Source organism: Lynx rufus, unplaced genomic scaffold, assembly GCF_022079265.1.
Source record: "Lynx rufus isolate CCGP_SWC_20201006 ecotype Redwood Valley unplaced genomic scaffold, mLynRuf1.p SCAF_24, whole genome shotgun sequence".
Classification (NCBI taxonomy): Eukaryota; Metazoa; Chordata; class Mammalia; order Carnivora; family Felidae; genus Lynx; species Lynx rufus.
The window spans coordinates 11324273-11346459 of NW_025814839.1; the positions used below are offsets into that span (position 1 = coordinate 11324273).

General features: G+C 48.5%; 1 protein-coding gene across 1 annotated transcript; it reads right to left on the reverse strand.

Moving 5' to 3' along the window:
• Positions 1-986: 986 nt before the first annotated feature.
• POP5 (POP5 homolog, ribonuclease P/MRP subunit) lies at positions 987-3855 on the reverse strand. Its single transcript, XM_047088431.1, has 5 exons — positions 3816-3855; positions 3588-3730; positions 2285-2434; positions 2021-2104; positions 987-1923 (listed from the first exon to the last, which is right to left on the reverse strand). The coding sequence occupies exons 1-5, from the start codon at positions 3833-3835 to the stop codon at positions 1808-1810; spliced, it is 513 nt and encodes a 170-aa protein (XP_046944387.1). The 5' UTR covers positions 3836-3855; the 3' UTR covers positions 987-1807.
• Between the last annotated feature and the right edge of the window lie 18332 nt (positions 3856-22187).

Sequence of the window (22187 nt, forward strand, 5' to 3'; positions counted from 1 at the left end):
TCAACACACCTATCAGTGTGTCTTTTAAAAACAGTTGAATCTTTCCTGTTTAGTTCTCCTCTTGTTAAAGAAACAGAAGGATGGGAATAAAACAGACTTAGGATACCCAGCCTGAATTGCAGTTTTTCTTCTGAGAAATGGTCAGCTGTGGTGCCAGACCTGGGTTGCTTACATATGTGATGGAGAGTTTTACACCTCTTGAATGTGGCTTCTGTTTGGCAAGGAAAGGTGTAATTGTTACTAAAGAAGGCCTGGAACCTGCCAACTTTTAGGTCAAGCCTGTTAAAAGTGACAGTGGCCTCAGCTGTAGGAGCGGCAGAGTAGGGCAGGTTTGAAAGCGGTGGGGGTACCCACTGCCTCCTTTTGTCTGAAGCGGTCTATGCCTTGGTTTCAGCTGAATTTGAGTGATGTGAATTATTTTGCTGCTTAATAAAGTGACCTCTAGGTATAGTAGAATGTGAAGGCAAATAGTTGCAATAAATCACTTGCACAAGCAATGCGAACTTTCTGGTTTTTTAAAGTTCATTATAGGTTAGAGAGACATACCTCTTAAATAGGTTAAGACTTTTTTTTTTTAAAGTTTATTCTGAGAGAGTGTGGGAGAGGGGAGAGAGAGAGAGAATCCCCCAAGCAGGCCCTGCACTGTCAGCACAGTCCCTGACAGTGGGGGCCCGAACTCACGAACCCTGAGAACATGACTTGAAAAAAATCAAGAGTCAGATGGACGTTTAACTGACTGAGCCACCCAGGCTCCCCCTTAAATAGGTTAAAGTAACAACACTAGAAGTTTGAGCACTCTTATCATGGAGCAATGTCTCTCCTGGTGTCAGGCCCAAAGGGTTCTTGAGTTGGGCTTAGCTTTAACCCATCATTCTTAAAAGGAAGAGGTTCAGAAATTCTGGAATAGGAACTCTCCTGGGTGGATGAGGGTGTTTCAGCCCTGAAAATGAGGGGACATGTTGAAACAAAAATTACAAATCCTTCTGTTAAATGTGTAAGGGACTCCGAATAACATGTTTTATTCAAAAAAACATCCTAGAAATGTCAGTAGGTAGTAGATCAAAACCTTCCTGCTTCTGTGAGTGTGGCAGGGTCACGGGTTTTCAGGTACCTGTCAGGTGAAAGACAGTAGGGAAGGGAGGAATTGCAGAAAACTACTGGAAGTTGGCAACTGCTGCTTGGCTTTGTAGTGATGTCAGGCAAGGCTAGGTTTTGTTCCCCCTCAAGAAAAGTGCAAAAACTGTGTCATCCTGTTACCTGATTATTATTGGTAAGGAATCTGGCATTTTTAAGGCCCTGTGGGTCAGGAATGAGACCAGCTATAAATTTGTACCAGTTCACTTGCTGTGTCTCACCAATACACTTACTCTGACTTGGAATACTTAGGGTTCATCCTAGGGATTGGGGCACAGGGCTCAAGTGGGAGGCTATGCCTCTGCTATCCTATAGGGGAGCCAGTCTTCCCAGTGAGGCTAGGGGTTGAGGGGGAAGGAGACCTGGCCAAACTTGAACTTAAGCTAAATGCTACAGAAGCCAAGGACGTTTATTAAACCTACTCTGGCCAGGCAATTAGATACAGAGATGTCTGTAACCACAGGGGCTTCACCTGCAGAACCACTTAACCAGGCACTGGTAGGTAAAAGTGACTTCAGTTTAAGTGAACACGTCCTCCATTTTAAGCTGATAACCTGGCCTCTGGTCAGCAGTCATCCAGTTTGGGAAACCGTAGTAGATGCTGCTGCCTCCCAAAATGTCCTGTTCCAACAAGTGGGCCCTGAATCTTGGGCACAGCATAGCCTGCAGAAATTCACTCCATTGCTTCAGAAGGCTCCTCACTGCCACTATCTGAAAGCTGCTCCTCATCTGACCTCTCCTCTAGTAAACAGCTTCTTGTGACAGACTTCTGGATAGCTTCCCGCTCTCCTGGAAAGGCAGACAGCAGGGATGAAAGAGGTCTTTGGGAGTGACCTCTTACTCAGGTTAGTTACTGTTCAGTGGGCACTGGGCTAATGTCGCTTACCTTCATCAGTGCAGTTCTGCAATAACATCAATAGCTGTCTCCTGTTGTAACGAATCAGGAACTTCTGACATGTTCGGATTGTACCTGGCACATGAAAGAGCTTTGTGGTCAACAGCTTGTGAAAGGTGTCTGCTTCAAGTCTTTCCAAGCTAGGTGAAAACGTCTTGTTCTTGGCAGGATAGCAGGAAGACCCACCCGCTGTCAAGACTGAACCCTGAACCTGTTAGTATTAGAAATCAGCAACCATACCATATGCACCCCTACCTCCCACGTGCAAAGTGTTAAGAAAACACGGGTAACGGTGTCCTTTGTTCTCCAAGTATGTGATGAAAGGAAGAGCTGAGCACACGAGTTGGTAGAATTCTTTCCGGCATCGAAGTAGCACTATTCCAGTATAGGCATTGAGGTATCGCACTACAGGGAAAAAAATCATTTTGGGAGACTTTGGATTCACTTAAAAATCTTAAGACTAATTGAGAGTCTACTAGGTGACAGGCAGTGGCACTTGGGATGTATTATCAAGTGGGTAAAAACAAATTCCTAAAGGAAAAGAGCTTTAGAACAGACCTTCATTTATGGAAAGGGGACAAACCACATCCAGTGCTTTGCACACCACTCGGAACTGGTGAATGAATTCAGAATTATAAATGCTCTTCTAAATCACTGATAAGTGAGGTTGGGGCTAGCAGAGATCCACCTCCCTCAGAGAAAACTCTTGGCTGAAAGGTGGTTCTATTGCAACTGGGCTCTGTAGGTCTTGAAGCAGCCAACTGCAAATGACCTGATTTAGGAGAATTGTGCCTGTGTGCATGCATGTGATTCTCCAGTATTCAATTTTGAGCACAGGGTAAAGGAGGGAACGAATTTAAAAAACTTGGTGCTGTGGGAAGAATCCTCTTCCTCATTTACATACACACAATTATGAGTTCTGTACTCTACCTGCCTGTACTATTAAGGGCTTTTTAGAGGTAATTTTGACAATTTTTCGCACCATAGGATGTCAATGTAACAAATAGCTTTCTCGGAACTATACACGTCTTCCCCCATTTAACTCATTATCCTGCTTAATTCAATCGCAATCCCCCAATATACTATGTCAAATAGGCAAAGGAGATTCTTGCCCCAAGTCCCATCGCCTTCTGCTTTTAGCTTTTTTTTCCTTAAAAAATTTTTTTTTACTGCTTATTTTTGGGAGAGCGTGAGCGGGGTAGGGGCAGAGAGAGGGAGACACAGAATCCGAAGCAGGGGCTCCAGGCTCTGAGCTGTCAGCACAAGAGCTCTACCTGGGGCTGGAACTCACTGTCAGATCATGACCTGAGCTGAAGTCCGACGACACTTAACCAACTGAGCCACCCAGGCGCCCCCGCTTTTAGCTTTCTGCCTAACTTCGGACTCGTTCAGACTTCCGGCTCAGGCTTCAAGTGGCCTCAAGAGGACGATATCGTACAGTGAGGATTGTGTATCGAGCTTGGAAGCTCCTGCGGTCACTCCTACCCCTTCCTTCTCCCTTGCCGCCCCCGTTCCCTGCCAAACCCGCCGTCCACCTAGTTCCCCAGCACCCTCGCACCCGCGAAGCCGATGGAGCAGGAGGCGGCGCCGAAAGTCCCGTGCACGCGAGCGATTGTGTCTCGTACGAGGCCGCCCAGCACTCGGTCCTCCAGACTCAGACGGCAGCGGGGGTCATCAGACACGACTTCGCAGAGCAGGTACCTGCGGAGGGCAGCAGGGAAGTGAGCGTGGAGCCGGGGCCGCGAGGACCTAACAGGGCAGGATTTGTCGAGACGCCGCCGCTTACCTGTGCTTGAATCGCACCATGGCGGTCTCTGCTCCGGCTGCCCTACGCCCAAAGCGGATGTCGGTTTCGCAGGCGGCAAATGGGAAATTAGTTTCCGTAATCTTGCAGCCACTCAGAGAGGGAAGCAGGGTAAGAAGGCGGGGCTAGAGTGTTGGGAGGCCGAGCCCAATGTCAGTCTCCCTTAAGCCCCGCCTCCCGCAAACGTTTGGAGGGCGCATGCGCCCTGCTGGACTGCCTCGTTGAGGTTTAGGTATTCTGTGGTTGAGGTCCGCGGTTCCGTGGTGTATGCTTGTGTTGGGTGGTTCTGCTCCACGCCGGAGTTTGCAAATCTGTGTAGGAGGCAGCTGCTGCATTTGGGACTCTCGGGATGTCTGCTTTCTGTTACCTTGCAATACAGTTGTGTATGCATTTATATTCACTCCCTAGACTAGACGGTGGAATTTAAGAGGGCAAGACCTTGCACTTACACGCCTGGGATTGACACGGGAAATTGGACCCTTAGTTTCAGGTTAGAGCTCAGTTTAATTTTTTATTACAGCCAAATATGTTATTACTGTTTGGGTCTTTCAACAATGTTATGGAGACGGGTGTACTGTCTTGGTTTTTGTTTGCAAAAACAACCCTTGGTTGTTAAATTTTACTTTTTTTTTAATGTTTACTTTTTTTAGAGAGCGCGAGTGGGGGAGGGACAGAGAGAGAGAGAGAGAGAGAGAGAGAGAGAGAGAATTCAAAGCAGGCTCTCGGGCTCCAAGCTCTGAGCTGTCAGCACCAAGCCCTACGTGGGGCTTGAACCCTGGAACTGCGAGACCATGACCTGAGCCAAAATGGAACACTTAAGGGACTGAGCCACCCACGCGCCCCACATTTTACTTTTTTTAAACAGGAAAGTACAAGAAGCAAATAAAAATAAATTATAATCCCAGCACTGAGAGCGAATAATTTATCATGTAGTGTATTTTCTTCCTGCTCTTTCCCCCTGTGCCAGCAATTCTCAAAGTGAGGTCCAGGGACCACTGGATTTTCTGAGACCCTTTCAGGAGTCCCCAAGGTCAAATTACTTTAATAATAATACTAAGATGTTATTTGCCTTTTTCACTGTCTCAGAGTGGACAGTAAGGTTTTCCAGAGACTATGTGACATGTGCTGACATCATTCTGATGGTTAATGGGATTTTGTATTGTTTTAAACATTTCTCAGTTTTATTTTGTTAATATGTACTTGAGATCTTCACATTTCTCAGTTTTAGTATCAATGGTAAGTATCAATATATCCTACAAAAGCAAAAACTCTTTGGGATCCTCAATAAATTTAAGAATGTAAAGGGGTCCTGACACAAAAAACAGAACTGCTGCCCTGTGTTAAATTATATTTTTCCTTTTATTTTCTTACTAAGAATAGGATCAAGGGGCAGCCTGCGTGGCTCAGTTAAGCATCTGACTCTTGATTTTGACTCAAGTCACGATCTCACAGTTGTGAGATTGAGTCCCGAGGTGGGCTCTTCTCTGACAGCACAAAACCTGCTTAGGATTCTCTCTCTCTCTCCCTCTCTCCCCACCCTTCCCCTGCTTGTACTCCCTCTCTCTCTCAAAATATATAAACAAACATTTAAAAATCTATGCAAAAAAAAAAAGGGGGGTCGAAGTGTTTAGCACTTTTTATGACTTTTTTTTACAACTGTATTATTGAGGTATACCATGTATAATGTACATATTAAGTGTAAAGCTCAATGAATTTTTACATATGTCTAGACTGACTTTTGTAACTACCACCCCGATTAAGAGGGAGCATTTCCATACCTAAGAAATTTCCTTGCTTTCTAAAACCTTCCCAGAAGTAGCCTCTGTTCTGACTTCTCTCATAAGATAAGCTTTGCCCGTACTTGAACTTTATATGGATATCCAACAGCACGTGTGTGTGTCTCCTTTTGCTAAACCTAATGTCTTTAAGTTTCAGTCTGTTTGACTATATTTTCATGTCAGCCATTATGCAATGTTACTTTTCAGCTGCACAGTATTGCATTGTTTGGATGTAACAGTGCTAAAATGGTCACTATTCCAATGACAGACATTCAAATTAGTTCCAGACTTTTTTGTCAGACCCGGTACTCTGGTGCACAGCTTTGTACCTTGGTCTTAATACTCATTCCTGTTTGTAGAATTGTGGAACTGGCTGGCTCTGTGAGGTCCGTGGAGGGAGGCCATTTATTTGCAAAATCTGGAAGGAATCCTCAGTTTTCCCCATCTCTCAACTCCTCGCCACCTTAAAGGAGGCATGTTGAGGAAGGAAGGGGTGGAGGGGAGGCGAGAGGGCAGTGGCTCTGCTGGGGGACCTGTGTCTACTGCTACCTTTCCTCCTCCAAGAACAACCTGTTTATCCCCAAACGGTCTCGCCAGCGTCCCCATTTGGCCAGCAGGGGGCGTCAGAGGCCTGTTGTGCGCTGAATAGAAAAAGCGCCTCAGAGCACCGCCCCCCTCCCGCCCACTCCGCTCGCGTCTCTAAAATAATTCCCCCAATACTTCCTAGCTTTCAATTCACTTAATCCCAACATCACGCCCATTTTATTGATGCAGCTGGGGCTCAGACCAAAGTTACATCCAGGAAGGAGCTAGATTAGAGTTCGAACCCAAGGCCATCCGACTCGAGTCCTTGCCCTCGTCTATCCGGCTGCTGTCCGCTGTCCGGTGCACGGTTTTGTCTGTTCCCTCTCCATTTTCCAGCCACGTGCTGCCCGGAAGTTTAATTCATGTCCCTAGACCTCAGTTTCCTCATCTGTGCCACAGGATGACGATGGTTCCTCTCGGTAGGGTGGATATGAGATAAACGAGATAACGTGGGTAAAACGCCTGGCACGGGGGGTTCACACAGTACACGCAATTTTGAGTGAAAATGATCTAGCCTTCCGCCCAGGCTTAGCCCCCGGAGCCGGCACACTGGGGCCGTCCTGGGCCTCCCCTCCTCCGGACCAGGTCGGTTTCCTCTGTCCGCCCCACGAGGGTCCAGACACCGACGGTGGCCCGGCGGCGGGGGCGGGCGGTGTGGGCGGTGCAGCCTGCTCCCCGCGGTAATTAGCCCGTGCCGGCTCCGGCTCCGCCAGCCGCTAATTACACGTCTCCTAATGAGGCCGGCGGCTGTTTGCAATCACCCGGGTCCCCGCCGCGCGGCGCGGGAGGCCGCTAGGGAATCCGCCCCCGGAGGCGTGGAGGGCGGCTGCCTCCTCCCGGGCGGCGGATGCGCGGGGCGCGACGCATATGTGCCCCGGGGGTGCGGGGTGCGGAAGGCCAGCCGGGCAGGGGCGGGGCGCTCACCAGCGGTCTCGCCTTGAATCTCTCCCACAGAGCCAGTATTCTCCCCACTTTACAGGTGAGGAAGGGCGCTGAGGCTCGAACTCCTGGGCACAAAGCTCAGGCCCAAGTAGGCTAATCGTGATTGGACCCCGAACCTGTGCGCTTACCTGATGCAGGTTCTTCCTGGAGCAGTGGGGGTACTTGCTGTTGTTTCCCCGGGGACTTCTCTGAAGAGTAGGTCCCGGACCAGACAAATGAGGGGAAGATGGGGGTGCTTGGGAAACTTTCTCCAAGTGTCTTTTTTTTCCTTCTCATCTGAGAGTTCCCACCCTCATTTTGCCCTTTTGGATCAGACACAAGATGGAATATTAGCTTTGGCAAGAACTTTAAAACTTACTTGGAAACATAAGTCACAAGTCCCATTTCACAGACTAGAGCATCTGGAAGTTCCCTAGGACGTGGGTGAGGCAACTGCTAAAACGCTCTCTTTACATAGGGGATGGGAAGCTACCACTGTGCACGGTGTCCCAGGGGCTTATGGGGTGGGGTCCAGAGTAGCTGCTTTTAGTCTTCCTGGGGATCTTCTGCCCTTGCATGTCTTAGGCTCTCACTGTGTGCCAGGCACCGTGTAAGCACGTCGTGTTTGACTTCATTTAGTCCTCCGGACAACCCTGCGAGGGTGGGTCACGTTCTTCTCTGCGTTCAGGGAGCAAATGACTTGCCCAAGGTCATGCCGTAATTTCAGCAGACTAAAGACCTTTTGTCTTACCCCCACACCTGTGCTCCTAACCTCCTGTTCTCTATCTCTTCTGGGATGTCTGTGACCTAGAAGGATGTTCAGAGAAGGTGAACCCAATCAGGGCGTCGTTCTGAAGGGACTTTGGCATCCAGGGGTCCCTATCAAGAGCCTGGATGCTGCCATGGTGGATAGTGGCAAAGGAAAATTGTATCTGTTTTGACATTTTGTTAAGCAGCTGCTGCTCATTAGGGGCTCCTGCTCCTCTAATCCAATCAACCAATTCCCTGTAAAACCTTTATGGGAACAATCTGGATGAAATTAAACCCTCCATCTGCCTGACCAGGGGCCTAGGGAACTGCTGCATCCTTGAGGCTGCATCCCTCAGACATGGCCCTCTCTGGACCTCAGAGACAGAGCACTGCATCTCACTTCTCGCTCGTCCTCCCTGCCTTATGGACCATTTCCCCCTCTCTCCTGCCTGCTGCGGGGGCTCACTCATCCAACAATTAATTGAAACTACAAGGGCACTACTGTTTGACCCAGCAGTTTCCCCGCCAGGAATTTATCTCACAGAGATCCTGGCACTTGTGCCAAATGACAGGTGAATGAGGATGCATCTTGCGGCGTTGTTTGTGGTAGCAAAAGCCTATCTCAGTGTCTATCAGAAAGGATCCGCTGTACGTGTATATGTATTGGACATGTGCCAGAGAGTGTTCTAAACACTTTACATAGATTGACTCATTTAACCCCCACAACTGCCCTTTAAACTAGGAACTTAATTTTATTAACTAATTTCCAGGTGAGGAAACTGAGGCCCAGAGAGAACACATAGCTTGCCCATGCTTCACGTGCTTAGTAAGCGGCAGTACCACAGTCCATGTTCTAAATCACTATCCGATAGAACTTCTGTCTTTCTGTGCATGGAGAATTTCCAAAAAGTGATACAAAAGCAATTGATGATGGTGGCCTCTGGGGGGAGGAATTGAATATGTGGAGTAGGAGGGGAACTCCCTTTTTACTGGGACCCCTTTTGTACCAGACTATGTTACCATGTGCATATGTTAGTTTCATAATTCAGAGGAGTTTCTGAGCCGCAGGCCTTAAAGCGTGTTATTACTAATCCTTACCTCAACCCTGGAAGTGGATGATATCACCCTCATTTTGCAGGTGAGGACGTTGAACTCACCGCATGGTCTGGCCAGGCTACATGACTGGGAATGACATGGCGGGGGCAGGGGGGTTGGCTCTCAAGCCAGTGCTCTTTCCCCTAATTTATATTTAGCCCCGTGGGCTTGCAAGGTTCAGAGGGAAGAAAAGTGGTTAAAAGCATGAACTCTGGGGCCAGCTTGCCTGTGTTCAAGTCCTGACTCAGCCACTCACCATCTGTACAACCTTGGGCAAATCACTTACCCTCTCTGAACCTCAGAGATGTTTTCCTCTTTATGAGGTTTAAGTGACTTCCTTCCATGCCAAGTGCTTAGAACAGGGCCTGTCTCATCACGAGCGCTCAAGCAATGCTGGGTAGTTTTATATTATTGCCCCGAACACTGTCTTCCTCAACTTCAAGCTCAGAGCAGTCCCTTCTCCCAGCTGGTGTGTCCAGCTGTGGCTGCTCCAGTCCTCTCCGCGAAGGGCAAGGCCCAGCCACCCTGTGCTCCAGCCTCTAGCAGAAGTCCTTTGGGATCGGTTCTCCTGGGTTATCCCACTCTGGTGGCTGTGATCAGAAGCGATCACATCGCCAGAGCTGGAAAAAGGGGCAGAGCCACAGGGCTGGTGTGGCCCAGATCCAGGGTGAGGCTGCGCCGGGCGGCCTCCTAGTTCGGGATGTTCCCAGCGCCTTCCCACCGCTTATACTTGGAGGGAGAAGGGCCTCAAAATAGCTGTTGCTTCCCCAGCACGGCGCTAGGCCAGGGACAGGAATAGACATCTGGGGGTGGCCGCCTCAGCTTCCCTCAGGGGCCCTGGGGGGGGGGCAGGAATAAGCAGAGGCCAGGCTCCTCCCAATGTGGGGATATAGTGTAGCCACCAGTACGCAGTGACCACCTGTGACAGCCTAGCCCATGGAAAACGTTGCCCTAGCTGGGGCTGGCTGGACAGCAGGTCACCAGCACCGGCCAGACGCTGGCCAGGGCCTGGATTCTTAGACCGATAGAAAGTGCCCTTCTACATTGTCTCCTACGATTCTCTCTTGGCAGGTGGGGAAACTGCGGCCCAGAGAGAGATTCATGTGTTTGAAATCACAAAGCTGGGTAGAAGCCCAAGTTGACAGGAGAAGCAGACCTTGGGTGTTGAGAGGTAGTCTAGGGTGGCGGTTGAAGGGGGAAAGGACTCAGACCGTCTAGGTTCGATCCAACCTCCACTACTTACCAACACTGCATGTTCTTGGGCCTCAATCTCCTTACCTGTATAATGTGCAGAATAATAGTCCTACCTCCTTTAGTGGTAGCGAAGATTGGATGAGTTAGAACTTGTGTGCTGTTATGATTGTCATGTTTTCTCACCAGATTCCTTACTCATTTCAGGCTTTGGCTGAACGCCTGCCATGTGCCAGGCACAGTGCTGGGCCTCGATCCTCTAGCTTCACAGCGTGGCAAGAACAGACCAATTGACATTTCAGGGAGCCTGCCATGTGCCAGTCACTGTGCTAAGCATTTTAACCTATATCATCTCATTGATCTCTCCCTATGAGGAGCCATTATCATGCTCTGTCTTACAGATGATGGGAGTGCGCTCAGAGAGGTGAAGTCACTTCTTCAGGGTCACACAGCTGGGAGGTAGCAGAACCAGGATGTGAAACCCGAGCTGCCCACCTGTGTAACTCATTACAAGTAACCACTGCATGTCATTGTCTCTTTACTGGGGAGACAGGCAAGTTGTTCATTTGGTGCAGTAAGGAGCTGGGCACATGGGGGAGGGCTCCACTCTCCCAGCCTTGACATTGATCGCCCCCCAACACAGTCCCATATGAGATGTGAGGTGGCCCCCAGCCCACACTACCTAATTCCTTTGGGTTTCTCTGGGGACCTACTATGTGCCGGACCTGTGCTAGGCTCTAAGAACACAAAGAAGACTTTGTTCCTACCCTGAAATTGCTCACGGTGTGGTGAGAGACAGGTTGCTAAAATGTCAAGAGCAATTCAGAGGCAGCTGCTGTGATGAGGCCAAGAAAGGAGACAAAGTGTCATGAGGAGGTACCTAACTCAGTCTGGGAGGTCAGGGAGGGCTTCCTGGAAGTGGTGATGTCCGAGCTGAGGCCCAAGGACAAAAAGAGCCAGGAGAGAAGGGTGGCAGGGAAGAGGGTTGTAGACAGAGCGACGGCTTGTGGTGGTGCTGAGTCATAGGAAGTGTGAGTAGTAGGGGCTGGAGGTGTGGGTGAGGGGGGCCAGAGCTACAGAGATGGATGGGGTCAGGTCATTCAGGGCTTTGCTGCCCACACTAAGGGGCTTGGCTGCTATCTGGAAGGCTGAGAGAATGTGCTTGGGGGCTAGAAGTCCCTCTGGCTTTGGAGGAGGGGGAACCCCAAGAGGCTGAACTGAAGGTGGGGAGACAGTGAGGAGGTGGCTGCCTGGAGGGAGAAGAGAGATTTGGCCTAGGGGTGCTGGGGGTGGGGGTGGGGGTGGAGAGCAATGGGTGGCCTCGTGATGTTTGCAGAAGTGGAATCGGTTATGTGTTGTTGTGTACTAAATCACCCCAAAACTCTGTGGCTTAAAACAACAACTTTTTAAATGATTCTGTGGGGGTGACAGGGCAGTTCTGTCTCATGTGGTGTTGGCTGGGGGCACAGGGGTGCCCCAAGGGCTCCAAAATGGCCTCATCCACATGGCTGGCGGTCGGCGTTGGCTGCTGGCTGGGCATACTGTTGGCTGCGGGGCCTCAGTTCACCTCCATGTGGGCCTCTCCATGGGGCTCGGGCTTCTCACAGAGTAGCAGGTGGCTTCCAAGAAGACGCCGCCATGATTTTTAAGGCCTGGGCTCAAAGTCTCAGAACATTACTTTTGCTGCATCCTAATGGTGAAAAACAGCCCCAAGACTAGCCTGATTCGAGGGGAGGGGAAACAACACTTCTTCCTCTCCTCCTCCTCCTCCTCCTGCACAATTTAGTGGCATTTGATGCATTCACGATGTTTTGCAACCAACATCTCTCCTTAATTTCAACTTCTAAAAAAAAGCTTATTTATTTCTGAGAGAGAGAGAGAGAAAACAAGTGGGGGCAGGGCAGAGAGAGAGGGAGACAGAGGATCCGCATTGTCAGTGCAAAGCCTGATGTGGGGCTCAAACTCATTAACCACTAAGGCGAAGTTAAGAGTCTGACGCTTAACTCTCCTCCTTAATTTCAACTTTTTAATCACCTCATAAGAACACTCCATACTCATTATGCCATTACTCCCTGCCTCCCTCCCCAGTTTCTGGGAACCTGCTTTCTGTCCCTGTGGATTTGCCTGTTCTGGGTATTTCATATAAAAGGAATCCTATAAATGTGACTTTTTGTGTCTAGCTTCTTTCACTTAGCGTAATGTCTTCAAGGTTCATCCAAATTGCATGCGTGGGTGCTTCATTCCTTTTTATGGCTGAATAATATTCCATCGTATGGATAGACCATCACTTGTTCATTCATCTGTTGAAAGGCATTTGGGTTGTTTCTACCATATTGTGAATAATGTTGCTATGAACATCAGTAAATAATTATCTGTTTGAGTCTCTGGGTTTTTTTTTTTTAATTTATTTTTTAAAAATATTTTAAGGTTCTTTTTAAATGTTTATTTATTTTTGAGAGAGAGAGAGCATGAGCGGGGAAGGGGCGGGGCGGGGGGGGGGGGACAGAGGATCTGAAGCAGGGTCTGAATTGACAGCAGCGAACCTGATGCGGGGCTCGAACTCACGAACCGTGAGATTGACCTGAGCCAAAGTTGGATGCTCAACCGACTGAGCCACCCAGGCGCCCCTTGTTTGTTTGTTTGCTTTTTTAAGTTTATTTATTTATTTTGAGACACAGAGAGAGCATGGGGGAGGGGGAGAGAGAGGGGAAGAGAAAGAGAGAAGCCCCAGTAGGCTCCACGCTGTCAGTACAGAGCCCGACAAGGTGCTCGATCTCATGAACCGTGAGATCATGACCTGAGCCCAAATCAAGAGTCAGATGCTTAACTGACTGAGCCACCAGGTACCCCAACTGCCTGTTTTTCATTCTTTTGGGTATATACCTAGCAATGGAATTGTTGGGTCATATGGTGACTCTATGTTTAACTTTTCGAGGAACCACCAAGCTGTTTTCTGCAGTGGCTGAACATTTTACATTCCCACCAGTATGTATGAGGGTTCCTATTTCTCTACATCCTTGCTGACACCTACTGTTTACTGTTTATTTTTATTTTTATTAAAGCCAACCTAATATGGGGCACCTGGGTGGCTTAGTTGGTTAAGTGTCCGACTTCGGCTTAGGTCATGATCTCATGGTTCACAAGTTCGAGCCCTGCGTCGGGCTCTGTGCTGACAGCTCAGAGCCTGGAGCCTGCCTTGGATTCTGTGTCTTCTTCTCTCTCACTGCCTCTTCTCCTCCCTCTCTCTCTCTCTCTCTCTCAAAAAATAAATAAACATTAAATTTTTAAAAAATGAAGCCATCCTAGTAGATGTGAGGCAGTATCTCATTATGGTTTTGATTTGCCTTTGCTTAATTACCAGGGGTGTTGAACATCTTTTCATGTGCTTTTTGGCCTGTTGTATCTCTTCTTTGTCTATTGTTTAGTTGGGTCATTTGTCTTTTTGTTGTTGAGTTGTTAAGAGTTTTTTATATATTCGGGAACCTAAACCCTTATCAGGGGTTTAGTATCAGAAATGTTTTGTGCACATTTCTTCCCCTTCTGTAGGCTGTCTTTTCACTTTTTATTTATTTTTATTTTTTATTTTTGTAAAATGTTTATTTTTGAGAGAGAGAGAGAGAGAGAGAGAGTGTGTGCGAGCATGAGTGGGGGAGGAGCAGAGAGAGAGGGAGACACAGAATCTGAAGCAGGCTCCAGGCTCTGAGCTGTGAGCATAGAGCCCGACACAGGGCTTGAACTCATGAACCGGGAGATCGTGACCTGAGCCGAAGTCAGACGCTTAACTGATTGAGCCACCCAGGCGCCCCCATCTTTTCACTTAAAAGTTTTTTTATTTTAAGTAAGCTCCATGTCCAATGTGGGGCTTGAACTCACACCCCTAGATGGAGAGTCACATGCTGTACTGATACAGCCAGCCAGGTGCCCCCTTTAACTTTCTTGATAATGTCCTTTGCACACAGGTTTTTTACTTTTCATAAAATCCCACTTATCTATTTTTCTTTTATTGCTTGTGCTTTTGGTGTCAAATCTAAGAATCCACTGCCAAGTCTGAGGTCATGAATATTTACCCTTATCTTTCCTTCTAATTGTTTTGTAGTGTTAGCTCCTAACATTTAGGACATTGATCCAATGAGTTCATTTTTGTCCATGGAGTGAGACAGGGGTCCAGCTTCATTCTTTTGCATGTGGTTAAGCTCTATCTCGTGACTGCCGGTCAGCATGCCCTTTCAGTGAGGGGAAGGAATTGTTGGGGTCTCTCTTTGGAGAGAGTTTTGGTGGTGGGCTGGCTGTGAGGGCTTGGGGAAGGAGGGCAGAAGAACAGGCGGGCCGAGTGACATCCACATTTCTGATCTGGGCGGATGGGGAAGCCTTGGGGAAGAGCAAGACTCAAGTGAAGGGAAGAGCTCAGTCCTGGATGTGTTAAGTTTGGGCTCCCCTAGCATCCAGTCACCGAGAGCACTGGGAATCACATACGTGATAAATGAAATAGGGAAGGACACTAAAGTTTTCATTCAAGGAATAGTTACAGAACACCTGACACTAATACTAGGTGACATTTACGTGGTGCTAATCGTGGGCCAGGCACTTAGCCCTTTTTAAAAAACTGAGCTATAATGGTCATAGTATAAAATGGCCAAACCTACAGGGCACACTTCATTAACTGTTATACACACTACCTCCTAGGTAGAGCTATACAGAACATTTCCAGCCCTCAGAAGCTCCCTCTCAGGCCCATTATATTTAATTCTCAAAGTGACCCTATGGGGCATTATTCCCAGTTTTTGGATGTAGCCACTGAGGCTTCCAGAGGTGAAGCTACTTGACCAAGAGCACATGAGGTGGAATTTGGATTCTAACTCCGGCCTATAGGACTAGGCCAGGCTGAGGAACACTCCACCCTCTTGCTTGGCTTGGACTAGACTCAGGCCTAGGTGATCCCTGAGGGCAGGAGCGAGGCAGTCTGGCCTCTGCTGGGGAACAAGAGGCCCTCATTCGTGTGTCTGCGGGAAGGCCAAGGCCAGGGAGGATGTGGATTTAGGAATGAGAGTGAGGAATGGTGGGGGGAGTCCTTCCGGTCTCCATCAGTCATGGAGGTGGCTGCCTAGGGGAGGTGCGACAGCAGATAAACAGCAGGCAGGCAGGCAGCCCAGCTGGGGCTCTTTCCCAGCAATAGACCCTGGGGGAAGCTCAGCTCTGCCTGGACCAAATTGGTCTGAAGCAGGGAGAGGAGGGTGTCATGCCTGTCGGTGCCACTTTAGACCATGCTTCTCAGCATCCCAGCTGAGAAGATCCTGGGAGCAACCCCTGTGCCTCCCCTCTCCCTCCATGTGTCTGCACTGTACCCCTCTGACCTCTTCTGTCCTCTGCTCCAGCTGAAACTGGCCTCCTTGCTCTTCCTCCAACCTGTTAAGCTCCTAGCTGCCTCAGGGCCTTTGCACTGAGTACAAAGTACTCTTTGTACTCAGTGCACTCAGTGCTCCATCTGGAACCTTCTGTCTCCTGGGCTTCCCATGGCCGGTGTCTTATTATGTGTCTTGGCTCAAATTTTACCTCCGTAGAGTGCTTTTCTCTGAATGAATTGCCCTACTTAATGCTCTCCCCACCAGCCAGCACAATGGAGCCAGATGGCCTGGGTTTGAATCTTAGTTCTGTTGCTTCCTGGCTGTGTGGCATTGGGCAAGTTAGGTGCCAGTTTCCTCAGCTGTAAAATCGGGATGATGACAATAGTGTGTACCTCGTAGGATCATAGTAAAAATAACATTATTTAACATCTGCTAACCATGCTTGGCCCCTAGTAGATGCTTTATACATATTTGCTATTATTCATAGAGCACTGGTCCCATCCTGAAACTATCCTGGTTAGTGGTGTTTACTTGGTTTTTCCATTTCCCCCAATTACAATGTGAGCTCCCAAAAGATGTGGTTTCATCTATGTTGATCTCTGCTGTGTCCCCAGTGCCTAAAACAATGTCTGGCTCAAAGTAATAAACAATGGTTGAATAATCGTATGGACGAATAAACCAGGCTCCTAGATTATCCTGCTTGCAGCTCCCCAGACATGCCATGCCTGCTCTCATTTTCCGACTTTTGCATTTGCTGTTCCCTCTGCCTAGACCCACTCCCCAGAGGAAGCAAAGGGAACATGCAGGGAAGACTGCCTTGTAGCTGCCCAGGTCTCTTTCTCAGCCCCGTCCTCACTGCCTCTTGCACCAGGCTCTGGGAGAGAACAGCGAGACAGAACCTAGACTCGCCAGGACTACAATCACCTATTACCACCCCTTTGTCTTGCAACTGGGGAATCAGAGGTCCAGAGAGGGGAAAGGACTCAGCCAAGGTCATACAGTGAGTTGAAGGCAACATTCTCCCTACTGGACCCCACATGTCTTACCCAGAGGCTGTTTCCAATGTCCACGCTGGATCTGCTTCCCTACACGGGGCCTGGAAGAGAGGTGGTGGGTGAGGGGCTGGGCCCTGCCTGTAGACTACTGTCCTCCAAGCTGCCAACTAGGCGGGGCCAGGGCAGCTGGGCCTAGTGAACGCACAGGTTTCTGGTGTAGACTGACCTAAATCAGGCTCCTGACACTTATTAACCATGTAGCTTTGGGCTCTCTGAGCCTCAGTTTACCCCTTTGTAAGGTGAGGAGATGGGAGCCTACCACCCCGCTCCCCAAGGTTGCTGGGAGGATTCCTATTAAAAGATCTCATGCACTGAAGGGCGCCTGGGTCCCTATGTCAGTTAAGCGTCCGACTTCGGCTCAGGTCATGATCTCATGGCTCGTGAGTTTGGGCCCTGCCTCGGGCTCTGTGCTGACAGCTCAGAGCCCTCTTTGGGTCTTCGGTCTCCCTCTCTTTCTGCCCCTCCCCCACCCCTCCCCCACTCTTGTGCATGCTCTCTCTCTCTCAAAAATAAACATTTAGAAAAAAAAGTTCTCATGCATTGACCTCTTATTCTCACCTATCCTATGGGGCAAGGATGAATTTTATCCCTATTTTCCAGGTAAGGAAACAGGCTCAGAGCAGAGAAAAAGTGACTTGCTCAAGATCCCACAGCCAGCAAGAAACAGAGCAGGGATCGATTCAAACCCAGGCAGGCTGACTGCAGAGCTCACATTTTTAGCTGTATGCTATAGCCCTGGGCACACAGTAGGCACTCAACTACTGTTGAGTGAGAGGGGAACCCTAGAAAGACCTTGCCTTCATGTTGGCACCATCTTCTAGGATGACAGCTCTTCACTGCAAACCACATCTTTTGTTAATTTCCCTCCTCTCCAATCCCTGCTTAGAGACGCAAGCCCTCTCAGCAACCTCTCTCTGATGGATTTTTGGATTATCCCTACCTTGATTAGTTCCAGAGCCTCCTGGCAGAAGCGAGAGTTATTTTGGGGCCTTGATGGCTCCCTCTGGCTGCCTCTGACCTCCCACCCCCAGTTGCAAACACCTCTCCTGTCATCTACAGGGTTCATTAGCTACTGTTCCGGCTGCTCCCTCTCTGCCCCCTGCAGCTCTCAGCTCAGACTCCAGCCTCAACACCTGCTCTCTGCTCCTCTCCTCCCCTGCCCCACAGCCATTCCTGCCTTCCCACTCTTTTTTCCAGGTGAAGGATGCCAACCCCTTCCTAATCCTTGGCCCCTGACTTTGCCGTATAGCAGTGACCCTCTCTTCGGTTTGAGGATTTTTCCAGACTTGAGCAAAATCTCACACACCATTTGGACACAAATTTTTTTGGCTGGTGATCTGACTCCCTGTTCCTGCTGGAATTCATTCCCCGATGTCAGTCAGCCTGGGTGGGAGGGGCTCAGAAATTCCCGAGGGTAAATTTTATAGGATGCATATCTTGCCGCAATTAATAAAAAATTCCCAAGGGGGGGATGCAAGACCCCCCCTCCCCCCCCCCCCACGGTGTTATGTCACAGTGCGTGGGGCTGACGTCACAGGGACGGGGCGTGGGCTCTGCTGTATCTGTTCTCTCTGCTTCTGGCTCTCTCTTCCAGCTCTGCGCTCTGCCAGGGCCGCCCGCAGGCCTTGCTTGCTTTTCAAAAATAACTCTTGAGTCTCACTGAGGTGGGGGGCTGCTTCCTTGGTGTCCCAGGCTGTGTGTTAATCCTTCCAACGCAGGACTTCCTGAAGCCAGCTCTGGGCTGGGCTGGGGAGCTGGTTATCAGTTGTCTGGCTGAAGTAGTTCAGTTGCTGACATCCTGTTTTAGTATCCATAGCCTTCCAGGAAGTAGGGCAAGTGAGTCCTTCCTGGTGCCTACCGAGTCATTCATTCACTCATTCAGTCAGTCAGTCAGTCAGTCAGTCAGCAAGTATGTATCAGTGCCCTTTGCCTTCAGAGTGCCCCTCTTGGGTGGCCTCTGTTGCCTTTCCATTTGTTTCTGAGTTATCTCCTTGGTCCTCTTTGGATTTCTACTTCCTGTGTAAAGTAGGGGGATTTTAATTAGGGTGGCCAGTCAGTCCTAGAAGGAAACAGATGGCATACTCAAATTGGATAATTTGAGGAAGGCTGAATAAAGGGACTATTTAGATGTCAGCGGGGTGTCAGGGAATCGCAAAGGGGTAGTTCGTTCCTGGGCCAGTTGCAGTGTGAGAGCTCTTACCTCCCTAGGCCTGGCGGTCAAGGGAGCCTTCCAGGGCTCGGAAGGACTCAGTCAAGGGAGCCTTCCAGGGCTCAGAAGGACTCGTATGGAGTGAACCACCTTGAGGGAGAAGCTGTGACCTTCTGCTGAGGGACAGAGCCAGCCTGAGGTGCCCTGCAGGGAGGGAGCAAAGGAAGAAATAGCCTGACCTCGCTCTTCCCTCTCCCTTCCATCTCTTCCTCGGGGCTCCCCACTGGCCAAAAGATATAGGAGTCTGTTGACTCTGAACAGGTCAGTCTCCGTGGGCACAGAGCAGGCTGGGAAAGGATGGAGAGTGGTTCTGGACAGACAAATGGAAGCTATTCTGTTTCTCACCTGCTAGTGGTTGTACTAGGTCATGTGGATAAATGCTCAAAAACGTCAGCTCTTATCATTACTGCTTATATCCGTTGTTCATCGGTGCGTAAAAATTCCCCCCAAAACTCAGTGGCTTTAAAAGCCTTATAAACACTTACTACCTTGCACAGTTTCCGTGGGCCAAGAATCGGGAACAGCTCAGCGGGGGTGGTTTTGACTCCCAGTCTCCCCTGAGGTTGTGGTCAAGCTGTTAGCCAGTCATCGGAAGGGTCCAGCTGGCTCACCTCCATGGCTGGCAAGCTGGCGCTGGCTGTTGGCAGGCGCCCTTTGTTCCTTGCCATCCAGACCTCTCCACAGGGCTGCGTGAAAAGCCTCATGACTTGGTGGCTGGCTTCCCCTAGAAAGAGTGATCCAAGAGCAGCAGGCTCAATGCGTTTTCTGACCTAGTCTCCAAAACCACAGACCATCATTTTGACAACATCCCATTTGTTACACAGGTCAGCCTATTCGCTGTGGAGGGGACTCCGAGCGGGCAGGAATCCTCCGATGCCTTCTTAGAGGCTGGCTACCACAGTTCGTAATACATTTGCTCATTTAATCCTTTCAAAAGTCCCATGAGCTTATCTAACAAAACAAATGAAATGAAACAAAAAACCAACCAACAAAAACAAAACAAAACAAAAAAATCCTATGAGGGAAGTATTGTTATTACTGTTGTCACTTCTCTGTTGGGGAAATAGAGGCACAGAAAAATGAAACAATGTGCCCAAGATTATGCAGCTAGTAAGTAGCAAAACCAGGAATTCAACCCAAGTGGCCTTATTTTAGGGGCTCCTGGGTGGCTCAGTCTGTTAAGCGTCCGACTTTGGCTCAGGTCATGATCTCACCGTCTGTGAGTTCGAGCCCCACATCGGGCTCTGTGCTGGCAGCTCGGAGCCTGGAGCCTGCTTCGGATTCTGTGTCTCCCTCTCCCTCTGCCCCTCCCCTAGCTCACATTCTGTCTCCCTCTCTCTCAAAAATAAATATTAAAAATTAAAATCAATTTTATTGGGATATAATTTACATGTGATAAAAAAACAATAATGAAGTTCTAGAACATTTTTCTTCCCGCAAATTTTCTCATGCCCCTTTGCAGTCATTCCTCCTGGGCCCTGTTCTAGGCAATCCCGGATCTGCTTTGTGTCACTATTGATGGTTTTGTCTGTTTTGAAACTTCATATAAATGAAACGATGCAGTATGTTCCCTTTTTTGTTTTTTAAGTTTATTTATTTATTTTTGAGAGAGAGACAGGGAGGGGGCAGAGAAAGAGAAGGAGAGAGAGAGAATCCCAAGCAGGCTCCATGCGGTCAGTGCAGAGCCCGGTGTATGGCTCCAACTCACAAACCATGAGATCATGACCTAAATTAAGAGTCTGAGGCTTAACCAACTGAGCCATCCAGGTGCCTCTTGTTCTTGTTTTATTTTGTTTTGTTTGTTTTGTTTTTTTGAGAGAGAGTGAGGGAGGAGGGGCAGAGGGAAAGGGAGACTCTTAAGCAGGCTCCACGCCTAGTGCAGCGTGCTTAATGGACTGAGCAACCCAGGTGCCCCAGTATGTTCCCTTCTTTTAAAAAAATGTTTATTTATTTATTCTGAGAGAGAGAGAGAGAAAGAGAGAAAGAGAGCAAGGGCAGGCAGGGGAAGGGCAGAGAGAGGGAGAGAGAGAGAATTCCAAGCGGGCTGCTTGCTGTCAGCACAGAGCCTGATGCCTCGGAACTCAATCCCACGAATGAACCGTGAGGTCATGACCTGAGCTGAAATCAAGGGTGAGCCACCCAGGTGCCCCTAAACACCTGCTGAAATTTTGATTAGGATTGCACTGACTCTGTAGCCTCAGTATGGGGAGAAGGGACATTTTATACATGAACATGGTATATCTCTTCATTTATTTATGTCTTTCCTGTCTTTCCATAAGATTTTGTAGTTTTTGGTGTACAAATCTTGCACGTGTTTTACGAACCGCATCCCTAAATCTTTTATTTTTTTGATACTATTAGAAATGTTTTCATACATTTCACTTCCCAATCATTCATTGCTAGTATAGAGAAATGCCTTTTTATATATTGATCCTGTATCCTTTCATCTTGCTAAATAAAGTGATTAGTTCCAAGAGATTTCTTTCTTTTGTGAATTCCTAGGATATTCTACATGCATAATCATGTCATCTGCAAATAAACACAATTTAACTTCATCCTTTCCCCCATTTTTTTCTTCCCTTCTTGTCCTGGCTAAGGACCTCCAGTCCAACGTTGCAGAGAAGTGGTGAGAGCAGATATTTTTGCCTCGTTCCCAGTCTTAGGGCTGACAGCGTTCAGACTTTCAGCATATGTTAGCCGTAGGTTTTAAAGATTAAAAACAATTTTTTTTAAAGTAATCTCTTCATGGGGCCCTTCATGGGGCTTGACCCTGAGATCAAGATTGCACACTGGACAGCCTGAGCCAGCCAGGCCCCCCAGCTGCAGGGGTTTTGAAAAATCCCTTCAACAAGTTGAAGAAGTCCTCTTTATTTCGACCCCGCTCACATTTGGTTTTGTTTTTATTTTTCAAATGTTTGGTTATTTAGAGAGACAGAGAGATAAATGATAAATGATAGTTATTGTTATTACTATTGTTATTACAGAGAGAGAGCATGAGCGCAAGCACAGGAGAGGTAGAGAGAGAGGGAGAGGGAATCCCAAGCAGGCGCCATGCTGACAGAGCAGAGCCTGATGCAGGGCTTGATCTCATGAACCGTGAGATCATGACCTGAGCGGAAGTCAAGAGTGGGACACTTAGCCGACTGAGCCACCCAGACACCCCAGTTTGTTTTTGTTTTTAAATCATGAATAGGTGTCAATTTTATCAAATGTTTTCTCACATCCATTGACATGACCATGAAGTGGACCCATATATGTCCTTTTAAAAAGAAAATTGGGGTAAGATTCATATAACATACAATTAACCATTTTTATTTTTTAAGTTCATTTATTTATTCTGAGCTGGGTGGGGGGGGGAGAGAGAGAGAGAGAGAGAGAGAGAGAGAGAGAAAGAGAGAGAGAATCCTAAGCAGGCTCTGTGCTGTCAG

Excerpts from the sequence above, each read along its gene's own strand:
- POP5 (XM_047088431.1), bottom strand. The coding sequence starts at position 3,835 with ATGGTGCGATTCAAGCACAG. Across the intron at positions 2,435-3,587 it reads CTGCTCCATCGGCTTCGCGG|TGCGATACCTCAATGCCTAT; the intron begins GTGCGAGGGTGC and ends TTTTCCCTGTAG. Across the intron at positions 2,105-2,284 it reads TAACACTTTGCACGTGGGAG|GTACAATCCGAACATGTCAG; the intron begins GTAGGGGTGCAT and ends TTCATGTGCCAG.